The sequence below is a fragment of the Alligator mississippiensis genome, chromosome 1 (assembly GCF_030867095.1).
Source record: "Alligator mississippiensis isolate rAllMis1 chromosome 1, rAllMis1, whole genome shotgun sequence".
Classification (NCBI taxonomy): Eukaryota; Metazoa; Chordata; order Crocodylia; family Alligatoridae; genus Alligator; species Alligator mississippiensis.
Window position 1 is genome coordinate 350,597,375 of NC_081824.1, and position 27,445 is coordinate 350,624,819.

The window sequence follows — 27,445 nt, forward strand, 5'->3', positions numbered from 1 at the left end:
TAATTCAGCATTTTTACTTTACATTGAATGAACAAATTCTCTTTGCTTTTTTCTTTAACAAACTTTCTTGTTTATATCTCCAAGAGACAAATCTCTGAAAACACAAGTGGTAGAGTTACGTTTGCACCCTCTTGCTGCAGCCTCTTTACTGCAGAAAAACCCTAAGGCCGGATCCAGATGTGCAGGTATGTGCAGTTTGTGGCACCGCATACCTCTTTGTGGCACTACAAAGCACATGCATTGCATGTTAAACTGTGTGCAGCACTGCTAAGTTGCTGCAACGGGGCAAAATTTGCTACCAGAATTTCCCAGTAGCATAACAAAATCCTAAATAAAAAAAAGTGTCACAAAGCACACCAAAGTGGCATACACTGGGACAAACACGGAGACGGGGGAGCAGGCAGCCCAGCTGGCTGGGGTGGAGTGTACCTGGCGAAGGGGAAGCAGGCAGCCCTCGGCTGGCTGCTTCCATCTCCACCTACCTCAGAGTGGGGCTCTGCTGTGGAGCCCCTGTGCTAAGGCACATGGAGCCCCCACACTGAGGCACACCGTACCAAGACCAGGGAGCAACCAGCCCAGGGCTGCCTGCTCCCCTGTCTCCACATGCCTCAGCACGGGGCTCCAGCTGGGATCCCATCCAGTCCATTTTTCACGACCCACTTTTGCTGCTCTTGTAGCACACTGGTGTGCTGTGGCACACCCGCTGGGAATCAATCATCTATAGCAGGGGTCTCACACTCATCTGGCCCCCACAAGCTGGATGACTGGTATAGGGCCAGTCCCACAGGCTAGAGTGGGCCCACAGACCACCACTCCTTCTGTATGCATGTGGCACCTGCTCTGACCAGTCCAGGATGTGCACTGCATGCAGCACCCATTTTGGATGGTCCAGAACCAATGTATCCAACCCACCTAGATCAGGGCCGGCACTTGATGCAGCACAGGTCCCAGAACAGCTGATGCAGGTGTAGTCCTGGACTAGATGGAGCAGGCCCTGCGCGTGGTGCAGTCCTGGACTGAACAGAGAAGGTGCCATGTGTGGCACAGTCTTGGGCTGGCTGGAACAGGCACTGCATGTGGCATGTGTCCTGGATTGGCTGAGGTGAGCACCACAAGCAGCTTGCATCCCAGGCCTTTTGTGCAGGGCTGGTCTACCATGTGCCGTGTGCAGTGTGGGTGAACTTGAGGCTCAGGGTCAGCACAGGAGGCTGGACAATGGGGCTCTGTGGGCTGTATCTTTTACATCACAGACCTATAATTCTAGTTTTAGAAATGTATTTCCTGTGTAAAGGTGTCATGAGACAGTCTATCCCTGCTTGCATAATATTTTGAGATCCTTTCAGAGTAAAATTCACCCCACAATGAGACAGCTCATGACCCAGGCACCATGACCTGTGATGCATTTAAGCTCTCAAAACATGGCAAGTCAGGATCAACTCTGAACATGAACAATAAATATTACTTACTTTTCCTTAAGTTCCTTTAATGGACCCTCCAATGACTTGGATTTTATACTCCCAGATCCAGATGATTTTTCCCATTTGCCTTCTTCAATATCAGCTTCTTCCCCTTTTTCCTTGTGTTTTTCACTGGCCTGTTCATCTCCCTTTTCAGGCTTCTTAAGAAGCTAAGAAATAATTTTTATATTATGATATAAAATAAAATGTTTTTATACTGTTACAGAAATGTTAATAACTTACTGCAATATTCCAATTAGCACCAACTGATGTTGAGCTCTAAAATCTATTTCATTCCTATTTTACTTGAATTATTTGAATTTTTTGCAAAGTACAACATTAAAGTGCCATTTTAAAAGTACAATTTACTTATTCTGATGGATGATTAGAGCATAATACAAGTCATACAGCCACAATTGTTAAATTATAGGCTTATGGAAAAAAAAAACAAAACAGGAGAATACACACTTACCCATTTTTTTCTCTAGGGTATTACCTACAAAGGTTCTTATTCTGCAATAACTTCCAAAGTCACAAAGGGACAGGTACATGATGGTATCACTTACGTGGAGTAATCCTAAAGCAGAGCTCAATCCTACTCCCAATGAAATCAATGGCCAACCAGCTATAATGCTTTAAAGAAGGAGAATCAATTGTTTACTCCTGTAATTTATAAAAATTGGCAGCATTTTGTCAACAAGTGGTAGATATTAAGCATGAAGAAATCAAAAACTGAACAAACAAGAAGGAAAAAATGGCAGAAGAAATCAAATTGCATTTTCCTTTCAGGAACTAAGATTTTTAACCATCATTTTCTCAGTGGGTGCAGGATCTGAGCTATACAGCATTACAAGAACAATTTTTGCAGAAAGACGAACCATTCTTTAACTACTGCTCCAATGTATAGGCTAAAACATACCTATTTACTCATTCCACCAATTTGTCTTAATTGAGAACACTGATATTTAAGATCTACTATATTCCCCTTGTAGCAATACAGACACTTTGTAAAATGGAGAATACTTTTCTCTTCTCTTGGCAGAGAAACCAGCTTTCAAGATCCAATTGCCACATGAGCAGTACTAATTTTGGGGACAATAAATTTTCAAAAGAAATAATTTTCTTTTTCTTTTCATCTGGAGAGCTAGAATAGGTTTTGCATCTTGTTGATCAAAAAAGCAAATTACTGCAACAGAACATATAATTAATTACACCCTGAACTTCCTGTAAAATTTGGGCCCAAGCTTGCAAAACCTTTATCATTTGAATAGTTCTTAACATTAATCTATGTTGATAAAGCTTTGAACTGGACTGAATAATGGCATAAAATATTGCTATAGCCATGGGCAGAGCTAGGATTTTGAAAAGGAGGGTTGCAAACGGTATGACACATCATCACAAATAATACAACACTTATTTTTCTCCATTTAAATACAATTAGGAAGCTAGCACCATGTTATTCAGTATAAGATCAAAGCAAAAACAAATATAACTATTTGAATGTGCACTAATTTGCTGGATTACATATTATGTTAAAAAAATACAACAATTTAGTCAAAAAGAGTCAAAATAGTCAAGAGACATTGCGTCATTAGTCCCATAGTCACTATAGTTCAATATACATCTCTTATTTGGATTCATAAAGCAAAATCTAGCTTTCTTGAGCATCTTAATAGTACCTTCACTATCAGTCATTTCTACACCTGAGTTACTATTACCACACCTGAGTTAAGGTTTTTAGGTAGAGCTAAAAAGAGTCTGTAGGGCTGTGAAATAAAAGAGACATTACCAGCAATGGCCAACAGACAGCAAAATTCCAGAAAAAAGAATAGTTAGAATATGAACATTAAGACCAGTAAAAAAGTACAGAGGATTATTAACACCTGCGGACTGGAGAGAGATTAGCAGGAACTGGGGAGATGATAATGAGCGGTGAAGTCAATTGATTATCTCAGTATGCATGAATAAAAATGCTGCTGCACCTCCAGGGAGTTGGTTTTTAAGTCTGGGTGGAGAAGGAATGAAAGCGGGGGCGGGGGAGAGAAGGAAGGGGGGGGGCGCGCAACTGCATTGTTGCACTCCCCTGATCCACCCTCTGGTTGTAGCCACCATCTATTAAACAAATAAAGGGTATCATAATCTGGACCACTTCAAATTTGATACAGAAGAAATTAAAGGCAAAAATGCCTGAAGTTAGCAAGTGTTTGTAATAATATGTTTAAAAATACTGTGAAAATCTGTTCTTGAACATAACTATGGAAAACTTTATGTAGGGCTAGATTAAGATTTACTTATAAAATAGATGAGAAAAACTGGTTTGGAATTTGAACCATCTTGTTAAAAATATAACAAAAGACACAAAGATGGAAGTAAAAATACCTTTAAGTACACACATTACAAAACACGTACGTTGAGTACATTTTTGTACTAACTAGAAACTGTTTAGTACTAACTAAAAACTAGCAGAAAATAGACAATTTGCATTAAATTTTGTATTCAAATGAGCAGTGTTGTTTACATTTTTAACAAATACTTATTTTATTCACATAATATTAGTACAATGTTAAGTTGATTGTATGTTAAATCAGATTATTATACTGCTTAATAAAGCAGTAGTTCAGCACATGTAAAATCATAAAATTAAATATATATATATATATATATATATATATATATATATATATATATATATATATATATATATATATTCAGTATATTCAAAATATTATATAGGCCCCTCATATCACAAAAAAGTAGAATCCTTATGCTCATAACTGGAATCTGTTCTTCTGTTACTCAAATTGGGTGCCATATTTTGTAAGAGGCGTGGGAGGATTGCTGAATACTGTATTCAGCAGGGAGGTGGTAAACTGTGTTAGTCTGAAGTCAGGCAGAAGTTTCTGATAAAATAGGTTGTTGCCTATGAAAGCACAGGCCTCTTGGAACCAGTCTCCAAGGCAGGAGTGAGCAATCACTCGGGCCTGCAGGCAACATGGATAGTTTTGAGGAGCTACTGCAAGCCGGTCAGCACCCGTCTCACCTCCCCCTCCCAGCAACAGCTCGAAGCCCACGTGCCCTGTGGCAATGGCAGGGAGGAGCCGCCAGTGCCCAAGCAGCAACTGAGTGCACAGTCCTGGCCCCAGCCCACCCCACACCCACTCCAGACTCACCCCAGCCCGAGCAGACCAGCTCCAGAACAGCCAGGACCTGCACACACAGTCCTGACCTTGGCATGCTGCATACCTGCCTGCTCCAGACCACACACCCATGATGAGCAATGGCAGCAGCAGCAGCAGCTGGACAGAAGCTGCTGCTGGGCATGGGGGAAAAGCAGCTGCCTCCCACTTCCTTCCTGCCAGGCCCTTCTTGTTGTGGCTGCCTAGAGTCTATTCCCAGGTTGCCCTGTGGCTCCACAGCCACCGCTGCCCTGCTGGGAGGCCCAGAGACAGTGCTGGTGGTGGTGATGACTGTGGCAGAGAGGAGTCCAGGTGGCTGCAGCAAGAAGGGCCTGACAGCGGCAAGGGGGAGGCAGCTGCTTTTTCCCCACACGCAGCAGCAGCTTCTGCCTGGCCACCATCGCTACTGCCGCTGCTCAGCATGGGTGGGCGAGTCTGGAGTGGGCATGTAGTGGGTTGAGGCTCTGTACGCAGGTCCCAGCTGGTCCACTCCAGCTGGGGCGAGTCCAGAGCAGATGCACAGCAGGATGGGACCAGAGCCAGGGCTGTGCACAAGGGTTCCCGCCAGGCTCCATGGCGTTGGGGCCAGTGGTGGTGGCAGCCAGAAGAAGCCACCGCCACCTGGGCTAACTAGAAATGGAGTCCAGCTACAGAGCTGCCCCAGCCCCCCTGTGCACCCCAGAGCTGGCAGGATGTCTCACAGGCCAGATGGCACCTGGGCCAGATAAAGTCCCTCTGTGGTCCAGATCTAGCCCGTGGGCCGTATTTTGCTCACCCGTGCTCTTAGGGCACTTTTACATGTGCTCTGATGTGTTCTCATTAGGATGTGTTGAAGCAGACTCAATTAATTGAGTCCAGTTGCTCGATTAATCAGGTCCTGGTTGCTGATTAATTGAGTCTGCTGGAGCATTCTAATCATACCAGTCTAGCATGCTGCAACATTTGGTGCTTCAAACAAGCTTTAACTAAAGTGCCCCCAACACCATTTTGAAATGCAGGACACTGAATGCAAAAGACACTGCAGACATTTTAATTAGAGTGGCTCCCAAGAGCTGCTCTAATTAAAACACGCCCCCCCCATTCCAGAGCACGTGTACAGGCGCCTTAAGAGGTCACCTTGCCCTGCCTTCTGCCTGACTTAAGACTAACACAGCTTCCCACTTCTTTGCTGAATAACATTAATAAGTAATTAATGAGACTATAGTCTCATGTAGAAAAATCATGTCAAAATAAAGTGCTGGCAAAAAAAATCTGACAGAATACAATAGGAATATGGTTTTATACACAAATAAGAATGATACTTCTCTGTGATTCTGAAGGATTGTATAAAGGCCAAGTTGAATGGATTCATAGACCATTATATTTCCCAAGAAGAAACTTATTTTAAGCCAACAAGCAGTCCTATCCAAATTAATCTAACCTATAACTCCACTTTAGCAAGAGGCCCGTTAAATAACTGAGGAGGGTGACCAGGACAGCAGCCCTGCAAAACACCTTTGGCCAGGAATGAAAAAATAGCTACTGCAGCTGGCCAGGAGGGCATGGAGCTGCCCGCACCTCTTCCTGTGGCCCAAGCTCAGCATATGTGGCAGACTCTTAGTTTATGGATGACAGAGAATAATGGGTAGCACATTGCTTACAAGGAACCTGTGGTGGAAATGAAATACAGAAGTTCCACAATAATTCACTTAGCCTTCATGTTAAGGTTCCACAATACGTCTACAATATGAGCTAAAAAGCAAAGGTAAAGGAAGTGAATCAGAAAAGCAATGGTTCAGAAAGAGGGATGCTAAGATGTCTATAAAAAAAATGGAAAAAATGCCCTATGACTCAAATGACCCCGGCAGCTTGATGGGCTTCTTTAATACAGGTTTTCAAGTTAGATTTTCCCTTATCCTACCTGACTGATGTTGGTACTTTGGGAGTTACTGGGACACAGAAAAAAATATCTAACTTCCAGTAAAGAACAATTTCAATCTTCTTCTTAAAAATACCTTGATCCTTATTTCTTTTTCAGCAATTTTCTTTTGCTTCTCTGCTTCTTTTCTTTTACGTCTTTCTTCTTCTCTGCGCTTTCTTTTCTCTTCTTCTCTCAGACGTTTCTTTTCCAGTTCCCTTCTCCTCCGTTCTTCTCTTTTCTCTTCCCGTATCCTCTGAAGAGTTAGAATGTTGTTTAGATAAAATTGTCCACAAGAAAAAACGTATGTAAAACATAGAAGTTGAACTTCAGTTGAAAGTCTGGACGTACCTGCTTTTCTAATTTTCTATTTTTAATATATTCCAAAAGAGGTGTTGTTCTTCTAGCTAAAACACAAAAAATGTATGATGTAGTGTTCAACTCCTAAAATATGTATTTGTTTATTAAAAGTACTTGCTTCTTCTGTTAGCTCTTAACTGTATTGGAACTAAATTATATAAATGCTATTTATTTTATATTTGTTGGAAAGCATTCCCATTCTGTTACTGAAACATCATTAAAATTAGAAGTGAACCAGGGATAGTTTCTGATTATTTTAAACTACTAAGCAATAATCATATATTGTCATTATCAATTAAGAAACTTCTATACAGTTCAGCAAAATATTATTTACAAAAAAGAAGTATGTTAAAATATATTCCTAAATATTAATACTGGTACCTGTCTGTCCTACTCTTGAAATACTACCATCATTTTGGCACTTTTCACCCCCTGATGTCAAAGCACCTTGCAAAGGAAACATCATTATACTCATTTTAAAGATGGGGATAATGACACACTGAAAAGTGAAGTGACTTGCCTCGAGTCACAGAGCAGGCTAGCAGCATAGCCAGTGACAGAATCCAGGCTTCTAGTCAGATGTTCTATCCACTAGCCCACACACCCTTCCTTGTGAACAGGTCTCTCATTTTTTCCATTTTAAGTATGAGACTCATAGTTTAAAACATTATGAACTTTACAATTTGAAGTCATATCCAAACTACTGCTTCTAATTTTAACTCCCAATTTCCCTACTTAGTCCTTAATAGTGGGCTGAAACTTGACACTTGTTCCTAGAGCTGAGAGGAACTATAAAGAATGTTAAGTATTTTCTGTTAGTCTTACTAGCACAGGAGTAAAATTATAATGAAGGAGAAAAGATAGGGCCAAAAACTGCTCTTGAATGTATATGAGGGGTCTCACTGAAGACAGAGAAACAGCATGGGAGAATCTGACCATCATGATGTATAGTATAATTTAAAAAACAACTAAACAGCATTGGGGGAAAAAAGAACATTCCCTTGGAACTGTTCTTAATTTATCTGACCCATCAAATTTAAAATAATGAAGTCTAAACCACACCTAAATTTGTAGCCTGAAGATGTTTGAACATAGACATCCAAGTATCTGGTTTATTCATTTATTTTTATTAACCATTATCATGCAATTACTTATTTATATATGACAGTGTGTAAGCAAATTTAGCAGCCTTCCTGGTTTATCTCTGGAATGACTGGCAATTAACTTGAATAAGCCATTAATTTACAGGTATCCAGGTTGTAAATGAATACTCTTTAAATTAATTTATCACACAAAATTTTGCATACTTCACAGGCATCTAAAGTGGAACAACAGACATGTAGCTTTGGTCATGACCCCTATTTACACCCTTAGGATAGATTTCCATCTTACAGACTAACTAAATCGGAGATATAGAGCTAAAGTTTTCATAAGCAGCAGGCCTGCTTCTTCAGATTCTGCCCGATTACAGGCTAACACAGATAGGTACTTCTCTCTGCACCCTGAGGTTCTGCAACACTTATTCTTAATTAAGATTTGTGTTTACCCTCTGCCTACTCCTTTTTTCTCTCTATAAAAAAAAATAATTTTTCTCTTTGTAGTTCATTTTTCCAAAAAAACAACTATAGCACTGGCAGACTTGTGGTGGCTAGTCCAGCAGTCAGTACTTGGCACTGCTATTCTAGAGACCATAATTTGATTCTGATGCTTGTTTAATTCATATTTTGTAGTATAAGGGTAAGCCATACCTTGGATTGCCTAACAACAACTTCCCCCTAGGGCCAGAAACCTGGGGTGGCAATCAAATCTAGACTTCTGACATGAAAGTTCAGAATTTTAGCCATTAAGATTAGCCCAACAGCTGCATATTATGAAAAAATAGGTTATTTTTATATAGTGCAATGAAGCACAATAGGAAATAAATATAATTTGCTACTTACTTTCAATACTTCAATGAACTATGTACATACACCTAGAATAAATAATGTTCACGTGGTAGAAACTTAAACAAACATGATGCACCTTAATCCTGAAGAAATTAATCTTGACCCAATTTTACTCCAGAAAAGGGAAATTATGCTTTTATAGTTAACAAGATATTTGTAATCTGATTCCTTTTCAGACAGAGCCCAGGTGATCTTGACCATGAGAACTAAGAGAGGGTAATTCACCTTCTATCAGACAACCAGAATTATGAATGAATCTGAGTGCACTTTTCAGGCTCTCCTTAGGTTGTCTTTTCTGCCCTTCTGCTATTTTTAAATAATGGACTCATGGACTATCAATTGATAAGTACTAAGGATTTTTCCGAAACCAATGAGCCAGCAAAATTCTCATGGAAGTTGATGAGTTCCATGAAAGCAGAAGCAGCAGAATGAGCAATGTGAGGTTTTCCCAGCCACTCCTGGAGACTAGGAACATTAATTCTGCAATAGTCTTAATTTTTACCAGACTGAATGGAGTAGATCCTGCTGGTAGCATTATAAAATATGAAGAAGAAAATACTCAAAATACTCAATAATGAGGAAAAAGTAAATAAAACAGACCAATGAGTTCCCTTGTTTTTGCCTCAATCTCTCCCAACAGAGTCTCAGGATTGGCACAGATTTTCTCTTCATCGGCACAATAACTTTCTAAAAATTTTCTATATTCTGGATCTGTGAGGGAAAATTTTTGAAAAAAAAGAAGTTTAAAAGTATGCAAGACCTGACAGACAGAAAGAAGGTTTTACATGATGATATCAAGAAAATATGTTTACCATCTTCAATGCTCCCAGCTTTCGCATCTTTTTTCTTTAGCTTCTTTTTTGAAATCTTTTGGAATGGTGCAAATTCTACCACAGCAGGATATTCCAAACCTTTAGAGAGACACCAAATACATATTTTTTAAATATGGAATAACTGTGATTTAACACTGAGATTTTTAAGCAGTGCCCAACATTTGCCAAACTCTGTTTCCATTAAAGTCAAAAGAGTGTTTTTGAAAATCCAAACCTGAACCATAAATTTAAATGACTACTGCAATAGAAATAAATAATATTTTGTATCATAAAATCTACAGAGTAAAATAACAAGCTTTTGAACTACACATTTGACTCCTGGATATGCATTTACAAAAGAATTGGGGAAAAAAAAATCTTGGTTTATTTATTTTGAAATGCTTACTAGGATTTTTAAAAGTAAGAGAAATCTGCATAGCCACCCTAAACCCTATTTTATTATTTACCTATAAATTTAAAGAAATTGGGTAGAAAAACTGGCATATCAGAGTTCAGTCTGATGGATAAAGAATACTAAGAATTATCTGGAAAAGGTGTACCAAAACATTATCTCAATGATATTTTGTTACCAGAAAGCCGACAATGCTGGGCAATATACACCAGAAAGAAATGACATCTTTCGGAATGAAATACTAAAACTAAGAACCCTATGAACCTCTGAACCTCAGTTAGTTCAATTTATAGCAGATCATACGAGTCTTTTTTGTTTGTTTGTTTGTTTTCAATTCCATGAGTTAACTAATCCTATATTCTGCCCTAAAATAAAAATAAATCTTGAAAGAACCCCCCCACCTCCAAAGGTAAACCAACTGTGCTTTTGTTTGGTTTGAAAATAAAACTGTCATGGGCTCAAGCCTGTAAGGTGGGCCCAACCTAGAAAAATCAGTTAAGCACATAATCGATGCAGACTAATTGCAGTCTCTGCAGGTAGCAGGACATGGTTTATAAAGGGGTAGGCAACCCCTTGCACTGGTACCAGTGTGGCATGTGAAAGCATTTTGCTTGGCACGAGTGCCTTGGGGCAGATGGCATGGCACGGGCCAGTGCTGTGATGCCACAACAAGGACTGGGCTCCTTGTGGCTCTCCTGCCATCTGCCCCTGGCTCACCAACATCTTCCAAGTTGAAGTTCTGGGTGTTTTTGGAACTCTGCCCAAAAACACTGCCAACCCCTACTTTATAAGTTAGCAGCATTTCATTTGCTAGTTGTACTCAAACTTAAAACTGTATTAAAGGTAGAGCTAATAGGGTCAGCTATAACTAAGTGTCTGATACTTCCCATTACAAGATCTATTTTCATTTGCCTATAATTTTGCAAACTTCAACCATATGGAATGAAAATGTCCATACTGAGTGTCACAGCAGGGTCCTTTAGGAGGGCCGTGATCTCCTCGAGGTCCCTCACTCCGTGTCAAGGCCAGCCCAAGGCACCCTCTTATTCTCGTCCACCACGTCTTGCTGGTAAATATAAGGTTGGGAGGCTGCCTACGACTCCCTGGGCACGGCTACTCGGGACCTCTGTCCCCGTGTGTTCCTGGACCCCCTGGGGTCTCCCAGTGTAATGGGTGCTCCCCAGGCACCCTAGCCTTATGGGCTGCGCGTGGCTCCTACCACCCCTAATACCACGCCCCAAGCCTCGCTGATGTGAAAGACGTTGGTGTGTCTGCACGCCCGCTTCCCAGGCCCTTCTTCTATAATACGCTAGTCCCCTCTGGGATGTCCCCTCGAGCCACCGGTCTTTTAGGCCCACCGCACTACCACCCTTTCTGATACGGGCTTACCGCGCTGATACTCCCCGTCCTCTTGGGGCAACTGCAGCACCTTGCCCTCCTCTGGGTTTTCCACGGTGCTAGCCTGTTACCGGGCTCCTCAGTATGGCCCCTCCCGGGCTCCCCTCCCTGGGGCTGGGGTCTATGCACCCCGCAAGTGACGTCCTTGCTGGCATCTGCTGCGCCAGTCCTGGGCTTCCTAATATGGCGCTCCCCCTCTTTGGGGCTCGCCGTGCCCACACTGGGCTTCCCCGATAGAATCGCCCCTCTCTCTGGGGCTGGGGTCTACATACCCCGCACACAAACCGGGGTCTGTGTCCCCCGTCTGCAACCCACTGGTTGCGCTCCTCACTGTGAGCTGTGCCCGCACTGGCGCTGTGCCCTCACTGGCGCTGGGGTCCCCATACCACTGGGGTACCTATGAAGATAATGCGCCCTCTTGGCGCTAGACTGCATCCTCACTGGCGCTAGGGCACCCCACCCCTATGGGGGTCCCTATGAGGCCTCCTCCAACCCCTACAGCCTCACCCAAGCCTCCAGGTGTAATACCAACACTAACCAAACAAAACACAAGCCTCCTGGCTGTAACTTAACTTAAGGCTGCCTGGCTGCAATAACATAGCTCCTGCGCCACAGAGCCACCATCCTTCAGCCTGCTCGAGCATTACTCGTATCTTAGCCCCTGTGAGCTCCTGCCTCTCTGACTGCTGGCAGGGAACTGCCAGCTTAGCCTCAGCCCTGGGCTTTATAAGGGCCAGGCCCTGCCCCTTACAGGCAGCTGGCTCCCCTTAGTTGCTCCGGCAACCCGCAGCTGTGCTTGTTACCCTGGCAACCCGCAGCTGTGCTCAATTGGCTCTGCCAGGGCTCTCTCCCTGGCAGTTTCTCCTCTCTAGGAGCAGGCACTGAGGTGCCCTGCGACACTAAGTGTTTGCCTGAGGATAATTTTTTTCTGTGTAAAATGTAAGCTAAAACAGCCCACTTGTTACTTAAAAAAAAATTAGGAAAAGGGTAATGTTTTGCCATGTTAAAAAAATACTCAATGTGCTCTATTGGGAAGCTCTAGCATTTCTTTGCACAGGGGCAAGGAATTGAAATCTGGCAGTGGGGTCAGCCACTCAGTAGAAGGTTATCAGAGTTTGGCAGCTAAATTATCCAAAAATTTCTCCTCCATTGAACATGGTCTATACTGGAGTGAGAGTGGGGGAGCGGGAGCAAGCCTTTTTGGCAGGTAGGCCACCAATTAGCCTTGCACTCTCCCCAAGTACCCATCTGATCCTCTTCCCCCACCCGCTTGGCTGCTCTTTCCGCTCCATGCCCTGTGCCACTACGCAATCTGCTGTTCCGCTTTCTGGTTCCTACCCTATTTGCAACTATGCTGCCAGTCCCCTCCCCGGTCTGTCACATGCCACACACAGAGGTTGCCCATGCCAGTTGTCGCACACATGCCACAGGTTGGCACCCCTTCTCTATATCTTCATCCCTTCTGTGGGCCAGCCTGTGCATAGATTACTGCAATGAGTGACTGGGCACATCTACATGAGACACTTTACTCCGCATTAGACTAATCTAACGTGCAATAAAAAAGTACCATCTACACGTGTGCAGGACTCACTGCACAGTAAGTTAGGCTAATGCGCTATTTGCCAGCATCAGGAAAAACAAGTACTAGATTAAGGGTGCATTAGCTACTGTGCAGTAGCGTACATGTAGACAGCCCAGGTAGCAGCAGGGGGCCTGCTGCTGCGTGGTTAAGTCCCAATGCAGTGGGGGAGGGGCAGAAGGCAGCTGTGCCAGCTGCAAGGGCAGTTGTCTTTCTGCCATATGGGGATTGGGATCATCCCAATCCACACGGGGCTGAGAGAGCTGTCCCAGCAGCTTGGAGTGCTGTGTCTCAGCCACATGGAGACTGGGTCCCATACTGATCCCCACGTGACTGGGAGAACTGTCTTGGCAGCTGAGACTGCTGCATCCCAGCCATATGGGGATCGGGCCCAGCCCCTGTGCCCCCTGCCTGCCCTGGGGCTTATACCCCAGGGAGCCTGGAGCTCCCCCTGGCTGTTGCAGTGCGACACAGGTGTAGACTGGACTGGGGCTGCTCCTGTCAGGTGCAATTTGCTCTCAATGGGGGCACAGGTGTAGACATGCACCCCAGAGCACTTTAATGAGTCTGAATTTTCTGCGAAGAAAGTTCAGGCACATTAACTGCACATGTAGATGTGGCCACTGAGTATCAGTGGCATAACCAGGAGGCTGGGGGGAGGATGATAGAGGCAACCACTCCGGGCACCAACTGGGGGTCAAAAAAGCAGCTGCTGCTGCTAACTGCACATTCGAGTTCCTGATCATGGTGGCAACTGGAAGTTGTCTCTTCCGTTTGTTCCGGGCTCCCAGCTACATCATTACACTGCAGCTGAGCATGCTTTTTGCCAGGACTACTGGAGCCAAGCTGGACTTTCCCTGAGATACTCTTCCTGGTAACCAAGCACCAAAATTGAAAGCAGAGAGATTACCTTGCCTGTGCTCTGAGTGGTAACCCTGTTTGCCTCTAAAGAATGTGCAGGAGGAAGAAAAAAATCTGTCTCTAAGTAGAAATGGAGGTAAAAAGAGGAGCCAGGATAGGACAAAAGTCTGAGCTGTGAAGTAAGACAGGACCAGAATGAATGGGAAGAGTATGCGGTATAGCTGGGAAATAGGGATAGGAGTAGGGGATGGACAGGAACAGGTGCAAGGGAGAATATGTAAAGAAAGGAAAGGAACATCGCAATAGCAGAGGGGAGTTGTGCCTGCTGCAAGGGCAGCTGTCTCCCCACCATTGGGACCATCCCAATCCCCATATGGCTGAGAGAGCTGGGGATTGGGATGGGAACTGGGATGCAATAGCATGGAAAGAGGGCAGGAGAGAGGAGTCCAAGGGAAGAGAGGCAGGAGGGGAGGCAAAAACATTAGCTCAAGAAGGGAACAGGAGCACAGGTCCAGAAACTCAAGAGATGAAAGAGCAGAAGGCAGAGGACAACAGGGACAGGCTGAAGGCCCAGGGATATGATGGGACCCTAATCACAAGAGTCTATTTCTATCTAGACTCTAGAATTAACACGTTTCTATGTCACAACATCTCTTTGCTGGCTAGCAAACAACTGTGAAACCCACTGGCTAATTAAGTGCCTCATCACCTACTATTGGCTGGTTCACAAAGAAGTTAATAGCTTGATACTGCTACTAATTAGTCTACTGTACTACTATACTGTAGCCAATTAGCTCAAATGAATTAAGAAGGGAATTAAAGTAAAAACCTTCACCTAGAGATGGCACTTTAAATCACAGAGTTCTATGTGATGGTGGCCACACTATTTAGATCAAACTTTTCATAGATGACAACTAACTTTGTGTGTCTCATTTTCTTGGGACCCAACTTGAGACACCTGGGGTCTCATCAATAGAAGTACAGTGTCACAACTGACACCGTAGTCAAATGGAAACTGTTCTCTGAACATATAAAGTGTGTAAAATGAAAGTACTCTGTAAAATACAGCCACATGTAGCAAAAATGGAGCACCCAAAATTAGTGTAGACTTAAAATTGTTCTATATTTCCCAGGTAGAAAATGGAGATAAACCATACCACCTTATCTTACAGGACTACTGTGAAGATAAATTAATAAATGCATGTAAATTACTCAAATAGCACAGTGATGAATGCCACAGAAAGGCCTATGTGATTATTAACAGGGTTTGGGTGCTTTAAAGAATAATGGATGTGAGCACAGATTGAGAGATGCGACTTTTATTCACATCTCTCAGTGTGTGCTCCCATCCATTATTCAAACTACTGAACTGCTGTCCATTCATGAGCATCATCAATGGAATGGAATGAAGCAGGAGTCCAGAGGAAAAAAAAAAAACAGTCTGATCGTTTAATTAGAGACTACTAGAATATGTATACACACGAGACAAATGAAGATTGCATAGGCACACTTATTTCTGGTATTTCCTAACTTGTATAGCTTAATTTCACAATCTGAAGGTTTTTTAATATAGTTTTTTTGGGACGTAATTATTTATATTCAGCAAAAATTTCCAAAATAATTCCTGTTCTTGAGAGTTACAGAATCCCTTTATGCATGTCAATTCCAGACATTTCAGGAAAAATATCAAGTATATGATCAACAGGTTGCACTGAGATTTTTAAAAATACAAAGAGTCCAACCTTTATTATCAATGAAGACATAGCCATCAAATCGATCTCTAAAAAGAAGGATGTCCTCAGGATTTCTAAAGTTAATGTATGCTCTGGAGTAGAGATGTGGATAAAGGCTGCAACAAGAAACAATTTTTCATAAACCTCATCTCCTTGCAGAAAAGTCTGCATTAAAATTATATATCACAGAAGGCAACATTTCCATATATACTTAACAAAGATTTAAGTCAAGTGGAACTGGGTGTTGCAGCTATACCAAGAACATTAATTCTGAATTAGGAGACAAATACCTCTTTCTCTAATCTCAGTGCCCCTTTAATCCCTTGAAGCTTCCTTTCTGTAACAGTGGCATAAGAGCTATTGGCGAACTTTTTGAGCATGCTCATGAAATATTTTGTTGCCCCTCTTGAGCAAAGAAGAATCAGGCTGCTTGGCAGCTACAAAGCTGCCATGGTGAATCTTTGTATCTGTGCATAAAACATTTTAGTAAGTGGCAAGAAAATATCTGAGGGGCATCAAAATAAAAACATATGATGGAACCTTGGCAGACATTATATATGACTCTAGCAGACAGTTTACACCCATAAAGGACAATTATTTCTACCAGCCAAAGTTTCCCATTAAAAAGAACAGTTATCTACCCTGTGCTTGTTAGCTATGATGTTTTCTATGAAGAACCTACTCTTAAGTACACATGTTCAATGTACGCTGGATCAACAGCTAAAAAATAGCAGTATCCTCTGGCCTATGCCTATGCTTGTTCTCAGGCCTTTGCCACTCAAGGACCCAAATGAAAAAGGGGCTGCAACTATTCCTCAGTTTCCTTACTAATTAAGAATCCCAGATAACATGGACTCAGAAAAAGCAAGGATCAAGAGCATGCTGTGGGTTCCACAAGAACGCATTTTAAAGGACTGTGGTTATTTTTAGTTAAGTAATTGTTCTTTCTTTCTGAGTATAAGTCCATGTGAATCACAAACTAGGGTGGTAGAAAGCAGTGCCCAGTATGAAATGTGGGACTGAGGAACATTGCTTATCAAAAAGGAAAATATGACTGTAATACTGTCGTACCAAATTTGGCATCTGGTCTTGTGGCCAGAACAACTGTTTAACAAAAATAAAGGAATTATGCCTTGTAGTTTACTTGAAAATTTGCAGATGTAGGGTAAACATCCAGGATGAAGTTTTCGCTCTCATGTAGTGAGCTTTAATAGTTGGTGTAATGGGTATATTAATCATATAATCACAGACTGATACATACTGGGTGCATCTACTTGTGTGCTTTAATGCAGTTGACTAATTAGCTCCGCAGTAAAGAGTCACAGTCTATATGTGCACTAGTATTAGGGTGCAGTAAATTAACTCTGATGTAGGATAGTCCCCTTCTGATAATGTGGGGTGAGAAAAAAAACAGAACAGGATTTCAGGAAAGAAGAAGACACAGAGCAGGACAGAAGAAAAGTCAAGATGAAGGACAATACTGGTACAAGGTCAAATAAATAACAATGAATAAATTCTGACTAGAAATAAAAAGGTGGCTTCTAACCACCAGAGTGCAATTTTAGAATGGTTTTCTAAACAAAGCAATCAGAGCACCATAAAGCAGTGAGGAAACCCAAAATGCTTCAAGATGGAATTTGCTAAGTTTATGGAAGGGATAGTATGATAAATTAACAATGTACTTGGAACAGTAAGCAGGACATGTAATATCAGACTTCAGGTGTTTGGTATTCCCAGGAAGGGCTAAAAGAAAATGAATGCATGGATTGGCTATATAAGGGCAGGATTTAGAGGCACAGAATGAAGCTGGAGAAAGCAATTTCAGAATAAGACACAGCTTGCCAACACTGGGGAAGTGGAACACTAGAACACTTCTACACTGTGATGGTAGGCTTTCAATATCCCCAGATTCTTGGGGCAATTTGTGTTTTGAATACATGCTTTAAGTTTCTATATTTTTATGTGCACATAAGGAAGGCTGGGCTAGGTAGCTGCGATAGCCTTTTCTGGGTTAGATTCCTTGTCCTTTCCTTGTTAATTCTTTTGACTTCTGAATTTGCCTCATGCTTGAATTCCTTTTCCAGTAGATTACATTGCACGCTTCATAACTTAGGTTGGCTGCCTGCAGGAACCAGAAAGGAATTTCCTTTGTCGTAAATACCTTCTTTGGCTTCTGTGGTTCTTTTCCCCTCCTTCTGCCATATCACACATTGGCCAGAATGCTCCTAAATGTTAATTTGAAATCTCCAGGGGCTAGCTGTTGGGTCTTCCTCATGCACTCAGGATTAAACTGGACACCAGATTTGGGATAAAGAAGGACATTTTCCCCATGATAGATTGGCAGACACCATTAGACAGTTTTGCCTTCTGTAGCATGGGTAAGAGTCCACTTCCTAGGATTATCTGTATATTTTACATAACTAATTTTCTGACATTGCAGGGACTTATAGCACTGGTTGTGTCCCCTCTCTTCTCTGTCTTCCTGTGACAGATTGCAGGTGAGTTTTTTTCCCTTTTCTTTTTTTCTTTTGGCACTAAGGATATTAAGTTTGTATGGCATACTTTGAACCTATAGCTCATGGGATGGGCTAGAGTGGATGTCTCTGTGGACCATTCTGGACACCTGATTATTACAAGATTGTCTGAAAAGGCCAAAAGGAAATTCTCTACCTTCCTCAAATATATTACTTATCTTCTTCGACTTCTGTTTCTTTCGGGTAGGGTATGTGGAGAATTGGATTTGATGATCCAGCAATTCCCTTCTAGTCCTATGTTTCTAAGTTCATATGAGGAGAAAGAGATAGTTAGCTGTGTTAGTGTGAAGTCAGGCAGAGGGCAGATTAGAGATGTATTGAATGTGAGATACAAAAGCTTTTGTGAGCAAAAGTTCACTTCAGTAGATACTATGAAAGAACATGCAGATAGAAGGCTATCAGAGAGAATGATCTAAATATAAATGAGGGAAGGGAAGTAGGTGGAGGTGAAGCGGTTGGTAATGAAGAGCTTGGCTGTAGACAGTGGATCTAGCAGTGTGCTTAGGATGAAAGCTAGTGGCATGGGTGTAGCTGTGGCAGTTGGTAGGTTTCCAAAACAATATGGTAGCAACGTGGCCATTGCAAACCTACATCATCATGGTATCTAGAAAATGAATTTGCTGAGTGAAGTATTCCAGGGTCATGTTGATGGAGGGGTGGGGTGAAAATTTTATAACTTCCTTGCCTTGTTCAGCATTGCCCCGACCTTGCTCTTTTCCCTTTTCTTTTTAGAGCATTCTATTTGATAGTCTGCTCTGTGTACGTCTTTTATAGCTTCTGAAGTGAGCTTTTGCTCATGAAAATGTATGCATCTGATTTAGTAGGTCTGTAAGGTGCATCTCTGCCCAACCTTCCACCCAAGTTTGTATGATTACGTAAGCAGGCACTATAACAAGTTTGAATGGGAGTCCAAAAAAGTTAAAATACAGAATAGAATGGAGGATTTCACTTATGGAACCCTTCACTAGGTCAATGTTGTGCCAAGTGGCCCAAAATGAAAATTATTTCTATTTATTCTTCTACATGGAAAGCTTTCTACTTTGCAGTAAGACCTCTTGTGCTTTTGTGGAATAGTCTCTGTTAGTCTCTATCAGCCAAAAGGTAAGCTGCCTGATGTAGTAACAGTGGTTCTGAATAAATTATCTGATCTTTGTTCTATAACAGTATGTCTGGCCAGTTTGGAAGTGGTATCTGATGCTGAGTAGACATCTATAAAAGATGTTAGCCAGAAATGGCTAACTCCAATATTGAGCTATCAGAATTAGTGCTGTTGTATTGCTTCTGACTTGGCATTTTACTTGGAATCAAAAGCATCAGAACTACATACATGAGATCCTTTCCAACTATATGAAGATCATTATGACTCACTGGAACAAAATGCCAGATATTTTATATTGTCCTTGGTGGTAACAAGTTTCTAAGGGGATTTCCTCACTAATGGAATCTTGACTGGACAGAACTCTTCAGACATCACTCTTGGTTGGTGGTTAAGAAGTCCAGTAGGCATTTGCTAACTTCGAGAAGATGAAGAACAACTGAGATTTGTCTGTGGTGTTGCCACAAGGCTAACAACGTTACTGTGTCCTGACACAAGGATGATGAGTGGCGACCTGTACTTTACACACACACACACACACACACACACACACACACACACACACACACACACCAAGTGTAATATATATTAGAGGTGCACAGATATATTGGCACCATATCAGATTGGCACTGATAAAAGGAAAATTAACATTACTGGCTATCAGCTTTTATGGGCTGGTGTAGCCAATAATGTACCGATAAATATAATGTCTTCCAGCCAGGGCCTCCAAACATGGCCAGGAATACAGCCGGGCAGTGTGGAGAGCAGTGCTCTGCAGGTAAGTCTGTGAAGGGGAAGAGGTGTGGGGGAACAGGGCAAATTGAGGCCCCCACAGTGAGGAGTAGGGCAGGGTCAGGGAGCAGGACAGAGCCACAGGTTGCTCATCCACGAGATCAGCATCCCAGTGCACCACCACCACCACTTTTAAGTGCTGGGATGTTTTAGGAGCAGAGCTGAGCAGGGTGAGGGCAAATGTAAGCTGCCTACTGTGCGCTCAGGGCTCTCCACCCTGCTGCTTTGCCCCAGGAGCTGCACACTGGCCACGTGTCCCCTGGCCAGTGGTGTGCCCTGAGCCCACAGCGGGCAGCCCACCTCTGCCTTCGCCCCACATGGCTCCACTAGTAAAAGCTTCCTGGTGCTTAAACATGGTGGCAGCAGCACTTGAACTAAAGCTCATTCTTTGAGCTTTAGTAAAAGGCCCCCCCCCATTTTTAAGTACCGGGACACTGATCCCCTGGACAAGCCGCCTGTGGCTCTGTTTCACTCCCCACCTTGGCCCCGGGGTTCCATTCACCGCCCTGCCCCAACCTCAGCCCCAACCCCACTCCCTCCCTCACCAGGGGAGGCCTCAATCTGCCCCTCCCCACTCCTTCCCCTCCACAGACTTACCTGCAGGGCACTGCTCTCCATGCTGCCCAGCTGCATTCCTGTAAATCAGTTATCAGATTGGTATCAGCTGATATGCCTGGTGAATAAGTGGTTATCAGTATTGGCCGAGAAAATCTTTATCAGTGCACCCCTAATAGATATTCGATATTACGTCATAATATATGCGACACTGAACTTGTTTGTAAGAATCAGCACTATGAAGTTCTGTAGAACAGGATGAAATGCCATACAAGCCTATCTGATTGCTGAGTTTTAGAACATTTATGTGAATGAATACTTTTCAAACAAAGCCCTTTTTACTTAGATGTGGCTTGAGTGTTCAATGCAACCTGTACCTGATGCATCTATGAATAATGCCTTTGCAAAAGGAGAAGCAGAGAAAATTCTTGGTGTCCAACCACAAAAAGCTGACAACTCGTATATTCATTTGTAAGTCTGCTTCTGGCAAGATTTACCTGCCATTGGCTATGTCTGGAGCTCTAAAGTGAGAATCTCTGACATTTCTGATCAAAAAGATTTCTTGCTGGATCACAAATAGAAGATGTGGCCTGGTAATGGAGACAAAGAAGAAATACATTCAAAGACCGTACCAATCTTTGAAGCAGCCTTGGTACTGTGATATCAGAAACATATAGTTGCCAAACAAAGGCACCCATGCTGGTGATAATATAGGTCACTTCCTTCAAAACTGTATTAATAAGTACTGCCACAGCTTCCACTGCTGTTGTCAATGTCAGTACCTTGCATCAAACCTGATATTGATATCATTGCTGATGTCAGTATTGATGTCAATACTGGATTTCGTGTTTTGCCAATATTTTCAAGTTTGAGTACCAAACATTATTCACAATTTTTTTATATTAAGCCAAAGTGTCACTTGCTTCTGTTGGAAAAAATAATCCTAGTGCTCTATTCCCTGGAAATTGAAGACTTGAACTTTCTCCTTATGAACAGAAAGGGACTGCTGCCTGGTATCATGCCTATCCCATTCCTACCTCCTCCGTCTCAGGTAGATGTGGAACTGGTGGTTGGTGTCAATGTGGCAGCCAGTAGCAAAGCAGTCTTCAACACTAGACCCCGTCCTGATGGTGCTGAAGGGTTTTTTTGCCAACATCAGCTGTGGGTGTAGTATACTGGTTGACTGGGATACTGGATTACATGGATATTAGAAAAGACTGGTTCTGGCTTAAAAACTGACCCTCACTTTTCAGGATTTGACAGTCCTCACATTGCTCAAGGAATGGCACACTAACTAGTACTCTGGCACATTGCTACCAGCAAGACAGAACAGAGAGTAGCTGTCCATGAGTAAAATATGTATCATTGAATGAAGATAATTTGGAGCTTGCCAGCTTTGAATGTCTTTTTGGTTGTGGGTAGAGACAAAATTGAGGCAGGACATATTACATGTAAGGGTATTGGAGGGGAGGGGGACAAGAGAAATAAAATAAAGTTAACTTTACCAGCTGTCCATTATTCAGACTGCAAAAGGCAGTGCATGGACTGCAAAAGGCAATTGCTTGTTCTGTCTTCCTAACACAGGTAGTAAGAAGAGCCTGAGGAATGGTTGAGGCTACTCTGTCCATTTTGCCCTTGGGTAAGGGAGATATGAGGACAAGCACAGTGCTAACACAACCCAACTGCTATTCAAAGGTCTTCAGTTTTGGATGCAGAGGGTGTATGCACACCTAGGACAGGATACACTCGGACATATATCTGGAATAATTTTTTTATCCTTCTGAATTAGTTTGTTGTTAGGAGTGGATACCCAAGTGAGTCATGCTCCAGCTGCAGATACCTCATGCAGTCAGTCACTGGCTGCTGTATTTACAAGAAGCCAATACCATCCTGAACAAAGCCCTAAAAGCAGCAGGCAGACACCAGTAAGGTATCTGCACAACAAAACAGCTGGTGAGCTTGCATAGTCTTAATCCTTGTGCTTGCTTTGATTCCAGTCCTTGAACCTAGCTTGAGCCCAGTGAGATCTCTGGCTGGTGACTCTGGCTTCCAGCCCTGGCTTGAATCAGAGTTCCCCAATTCTAGTTCCATGACCCTTGCCTGTCCTTGACCATGACTTGACCTTTGAATTCCAGTTTGTCAACTGGCTCTAGATCTTGGACTCCAACTCCTGACCCCAGGCCTAAACACTACTAGGCCTAACCACCCATGTTCTGGTTGTGACAGATAAACATTTCCAGAACAGCAAATTAGTTTATTATCTAGCATTTCTAGGAAGCCTTACACCTATAGAATAAAGAAAAGCTAAGTGGTGGCCAGGTCAGATTGCTGGTTGTAGAGCCAAAACTTGGCATAAAGAAAAACACATCCTGCTAATGGTGTACAATGATAAAGCATTGCTCCTGAGCACTTACATGGATAATTATGCATGCAAACAAAGTTACTTACCTGTATGTTTGCAACACTGGGGTCTTAACTGAGACATCTCTTACTTTACAAATAAGTTAAAAAACAGAAACGCTGCATTTATATCTTTATGAAAGATTTCGCTTTGGAGGAAAACTCCAGTGACAGTAACATTAAACTTCACAAAGAAAATTAATACATGTTGATAAGAATTAAAGTTAATGAAACATATTGGTGACATTTTCAACGTTTCTGAGAAAGTACACAGCACTATAGTGATGCAGCCATGAAAAAGGTCAAAATAAAACAGAATCAATATCCCACCCATTGATTTTAATGGGAAATAAATTCAGCACTTTTTTAAAGTTTACAAGAGGCACATCTACACGTGTACTTTACTGTACAGCACACTAATTTGCTGTGAAGTAAAGTGTCACCATCCAAGTGTGCATAGCAATTAATCCAGTGTAGACGAATTTACTAAGCAGTCCAATAGTCTTGTTGAGTACTATTCGATGGCATAGTAAATTACTGTGCTTAAATACATGTATGGATGGTGATGTCTGAATTAGTTTACTCTGGCTCAAATTACGCCAGAATTTACTCAGTCACATTAATTGCACGTGTAGACGCTCCCTATGTGTATGATTGAATTGGTTTTGTTTTCTTTATAAACAATAAAGGTGTATGTCAGTACTGGCATCCAAACCTGTATCTTAATTCCCACTCTCCTATTACTCAGGATTCAGAACCTTATCCTAGTGGCTGACTCCTATGCCCCTTCTTTAAAAAACTGAGTAGGGGTCAGTTTTAATTAAAACAACCTTTTTCTTTCATACAATACTCAGTACATATTGCACTTACTGAGGACAAAATCCAAATTCTATTCACTCCTTTCCCTGAAGGGATTCAAAACCACCTTCATGAAGAATGCCTTAATGACTAAGCTACAGACTACTCATCAGGTGGGAGGGGGGTATGTTTTACTGTTGCAAAGAACTCAGAAAGACCACCATAGATTTATATTCAAAATATCTGGGTTCATCTTGTTTATAAACCTAACAGGGTTAACAGTGTGTGACACCCCACAGCACCCCTAAAAGGATCTCAATGCACCCCAAGATACCATGGACCCCTGGTTGAGAATCACCAATTTAGGGTATGGTGGAGTCTTTAGTTTCAGGTCGTTATCCAAGGACTGTTTTAATATTTTAATCAAATTATAGTTTCACATAAAGTGCATAAGTAGTTCTTTGAGCAGGAATCATGTCTAGCATTTAAGGTATTTATTACTCTCCTCTTCAGAGAAGTACACCAACTCATAAGCTAGTAATTCTCCCTCTCTCCAGTCAACAAACATTTTCTGCAAAGTGAAACACCTTCAAGAGAAAGGGGAGGCACTGGCCTGCCCCCCTCTCCAAATAAAACTTATAGCCATGTGGTTCAGACACTGAAAAATGCCAAAGAATATAGGAAATAAAAATAGGATTCCTCAAACATTTTTGGATATGTTAGACCCACAGGTGGTTTCTGTCCATTTTGGCACCACAATTGATTTCTTTCTCCTTTCTTTCACAAAACAGCAGCACTTCTCTATTCCCTTACACTTAGACTTGTAGAAGTGAATACATTTCAAAACAGAACCAAACATTTTAAACAGTTAATTTTTCAACTAAGCATTTATTACTGATCAGCAGAAGAAAATTATAGGAAAATATAGCCAGGACAGTATTTTCTACAGTGCAGACTTCAGAATTATATTGTGCCAAAGGATCCAGTGTAGCCACCAGTTTTACATTAATAAAATAATAAAAGATATTCAGGACCAGAACCATCACCTGCAGTATCAGAAACACATACAAATGTAGAAACACAAAAATGTGTGCCTATCAGGGGTGTGCAAAACGGGCTGTATTCGATTTGGATTCGGCCTGAATCAGGGACAGTGATTCAATCTGTTGATTTGGATCACTGTCTAGATTCGATTCAGCCAAATCTGAAGCTTCGATGCTGATTCGGTCACAGATACAGCTTTAAATGTTTTTTCTACGTACCTCGGGGTACCAGGTGCAGCTCATGAACGCTGCAATGGTGGGGTGGATAGAGTGTCCCACAGGAGTGCGGGGGCCCCCCCTGCATGCTTGGCAGTGAACCTAGAAGTGGAAGTACTTCTGGTCCACTTCCAGGTCCACTGTCGATCACGCAGGGGGGCCCTCCTGCGTCCCCCCGGCTCGGTGATTGGCTGCAGGGGGACCCTGGGTGCCCCCGCAGACTCACGTGGCACCAGTCGCTGAGCCGGGGCGCGCTTCCTGGCGAACCCAGAAGTGAACTGGAAGTGCTTCTGGTCCATTTCCAGGTCTGCTGCCAAGCATGCTGGGGACCCTCCATGCTCCTGTGGGATGCTCCATTAGCCCCAGCATCACAGCATTCATGAGCTGCCTGGTACCTTGAGGTATGTCGAAAAAACATTTAAAGCTGTGTCTATGTCCGAATCATTGAGTCTTTCTGAATCGATTCGGAGGGTTCTGATTTGATTCAGAGAGATTAAAGGGTCTTCTGATTCAATTCGGAGATTCAGTCACCGAATCAGTCCGAATCACCACCTAATTGAATCAGCGACCGAAGTTTCATGCAGCCCTAGTGCCTAGTAACACTACCAAACTGAGACAGTCCCTAGTTATAGCTTTTATATTATGCTATTTCAACATGTGGCTAGGAGAGTGATTAGCAATTACAGGTCTGTTTCTCAAATGCAGGTGGCTCCAAAGACAAATAGCTGGACTGAAAATACACAGGGCTCAGGCATCTATAAAGCAAACATGACAATGTCTAACTTCCAGGTGCCTATCTTCCCAGGTGGAATCCAGAACTGTTACTGTTCTTTCAAAGAACTGAGCAGGCCTCACGAATTTCTTTTAAAACAGCCAGAGAAAATTGAACCATCCCCCTCTTAATCACAGGCCCAGTGGTTCTCAACCAAAAAATAAAACAGATTTGATGTCCTTTTCAGCTAGGTGGCTTTAAACTGACTTCTTGCACCTCACTGGAAAGTCATGGACTATTTTAGAGGGACACTATCTGCCCATATTATTAAAGGTGTGCTTCCATGCAGCAAATATTGTAAGATTCATATGACCAAATAGGAAGGCTAATTCTTTAGCTTAGTGGTCAGTACATGTACCGTACTAAGCACTAAGGCTGGAGGAGCATGTCCAGCTTCCTGGGCTACTTCTGCATTTTACATTCAACCGTCTTTGAATAAAATATAGAACCAGCCCTGGTCCTGCAGCCTCAGGACACACACCTCCTAATGGACTGCCACTTAAACTAGTTTTCTCTTGCCTGCCATCTCTCTGGCCCTATAAACCTGACATTCAGTGCTACATGTTGGCACATATTCAAGAAGGATGGAGACTGCTCTGACTTAATTTAGGCCAGTGGTGCCCAACCTTTTGTCACCGTGAACCAGATAAGTGGTGCAAGCCTGGTCTGTGGGCCAGATCTCACACAGGTCTGGCACGTGGAACTAGGCCCTTCATGAAGGATGTGGCCATGCACCAGCCCAGCTCAGCCCTGCACACCCAGAAGCAGCCACGAGCTGGCCCAAGCCAGCATGCCCCAATGTAGCTGTGTGGTAGGCCAGCTCTGCAAGCTGGCACAATCTGGTATGCAGAGCCACACTATCCAGCCAACAGGGCTTTCCCCAGGTCTGGAAATTTGGCAGCAGGGGAACAGCAATTAATGCTGCCACTGCCCCCTCCCCCCCGCCAAATTTTTGGACCAATAAAGAGTCCTGTGGGCTGGATGAAATGGCTTCATGGGCTGGATTTGGCTTACAGACTAAGGGTTGAACACCCCTGATCTAGACTAGACTCCAGTGAGTGGGGTGTTAGTGAAGGAAGACATAGGTTTGAGCCTTTTCAGGCCAACAAGAGTATTAAACGTGGGTTTCCCATTTCTTGGGCAAGTACCTTAAGTCCTGGAGTATTTATATAAAATGTGGGCTTCCATTTATGTTGCCTTTGCTGCACTCTAGGAATTTTTGGCAGGAGAAAGTTGCCCACACTGAGGTCTTGGAATGTTTCAACAATCCAAGCACCCATTCTCTTCTCAGTCAGCATTGACTTCGATGATGGCCATATACCCATGGATCTCTTGTATGGAGAAATCTTTTGAGGAAGATACCATGTAGGACTCTTTAGCTCCATTTCAAAGATGTTTACATGAGAAATATGAAAGCAATGAACCCTGAGTGAAATGACTGGGAGAAGATCAAAGTGCCTGTAAACAGTTTATAAGTGTAGAATGGAGGCTCGAAGAAAGAAGAGCCCAATACACAAAGGAAAAAGAAGACTTAGAAAGAACCCCACACCACATTCAGGACTGTTACATACAAAGTTCACATGCGATAACTGAGGAAGGGGCTTTCAT

At 42.6% G+C, this 27,445-nt stretch overlaps 1 protein-coding gene across 4 annotated transcripts in view; it reads right to left on the bottom strand.

The window, feature by feature from the left end:
• Positions 1–27,445, bottom strand: part of UPF3A (UPF3A regulator of nonsense mediated mRNA decay) — a 48,663-nt gene that overhangs the window by 9,304 nt on the left and 11,914 nt on the right. For 3 of the 4 annotated variants that reach the window (XM_059721051.1, XM_019484988.2, XM_059721050.1), the window contains exons 3-9: positions 21,106–21,198; positions 15,641–15,747; positions 9,649–9,747; positions 9,437–9,547; positions 6,882–6,937; positions 6,628–6,786; positions 1,467–1,627 (exon numbers count right to left, since the gene is read on the bottom strand). In XM_059721051.1, the coding sequence (XP_059577034.1) occupies positions 1,467–1,627; positions 6,628–6,786; positions 6,882–6,937; positions 9,437–9,547; positions 9,649–9,747; positions 15,641–15,747; positions 21,106–21,198 (786 nt within the window). The remainder of the gene's footprint in view (positions 1–1,466; positions 1,628–6,627; positions 6,787–6,881; positions 6,938–9,436; positions 9,548–9,648; positions 9,748–15,640; positions 15,748–21,105; positions 21,199–27,445) is intronic. The other variant, XM_006268554.4, reaches the window with a different exon arrangement.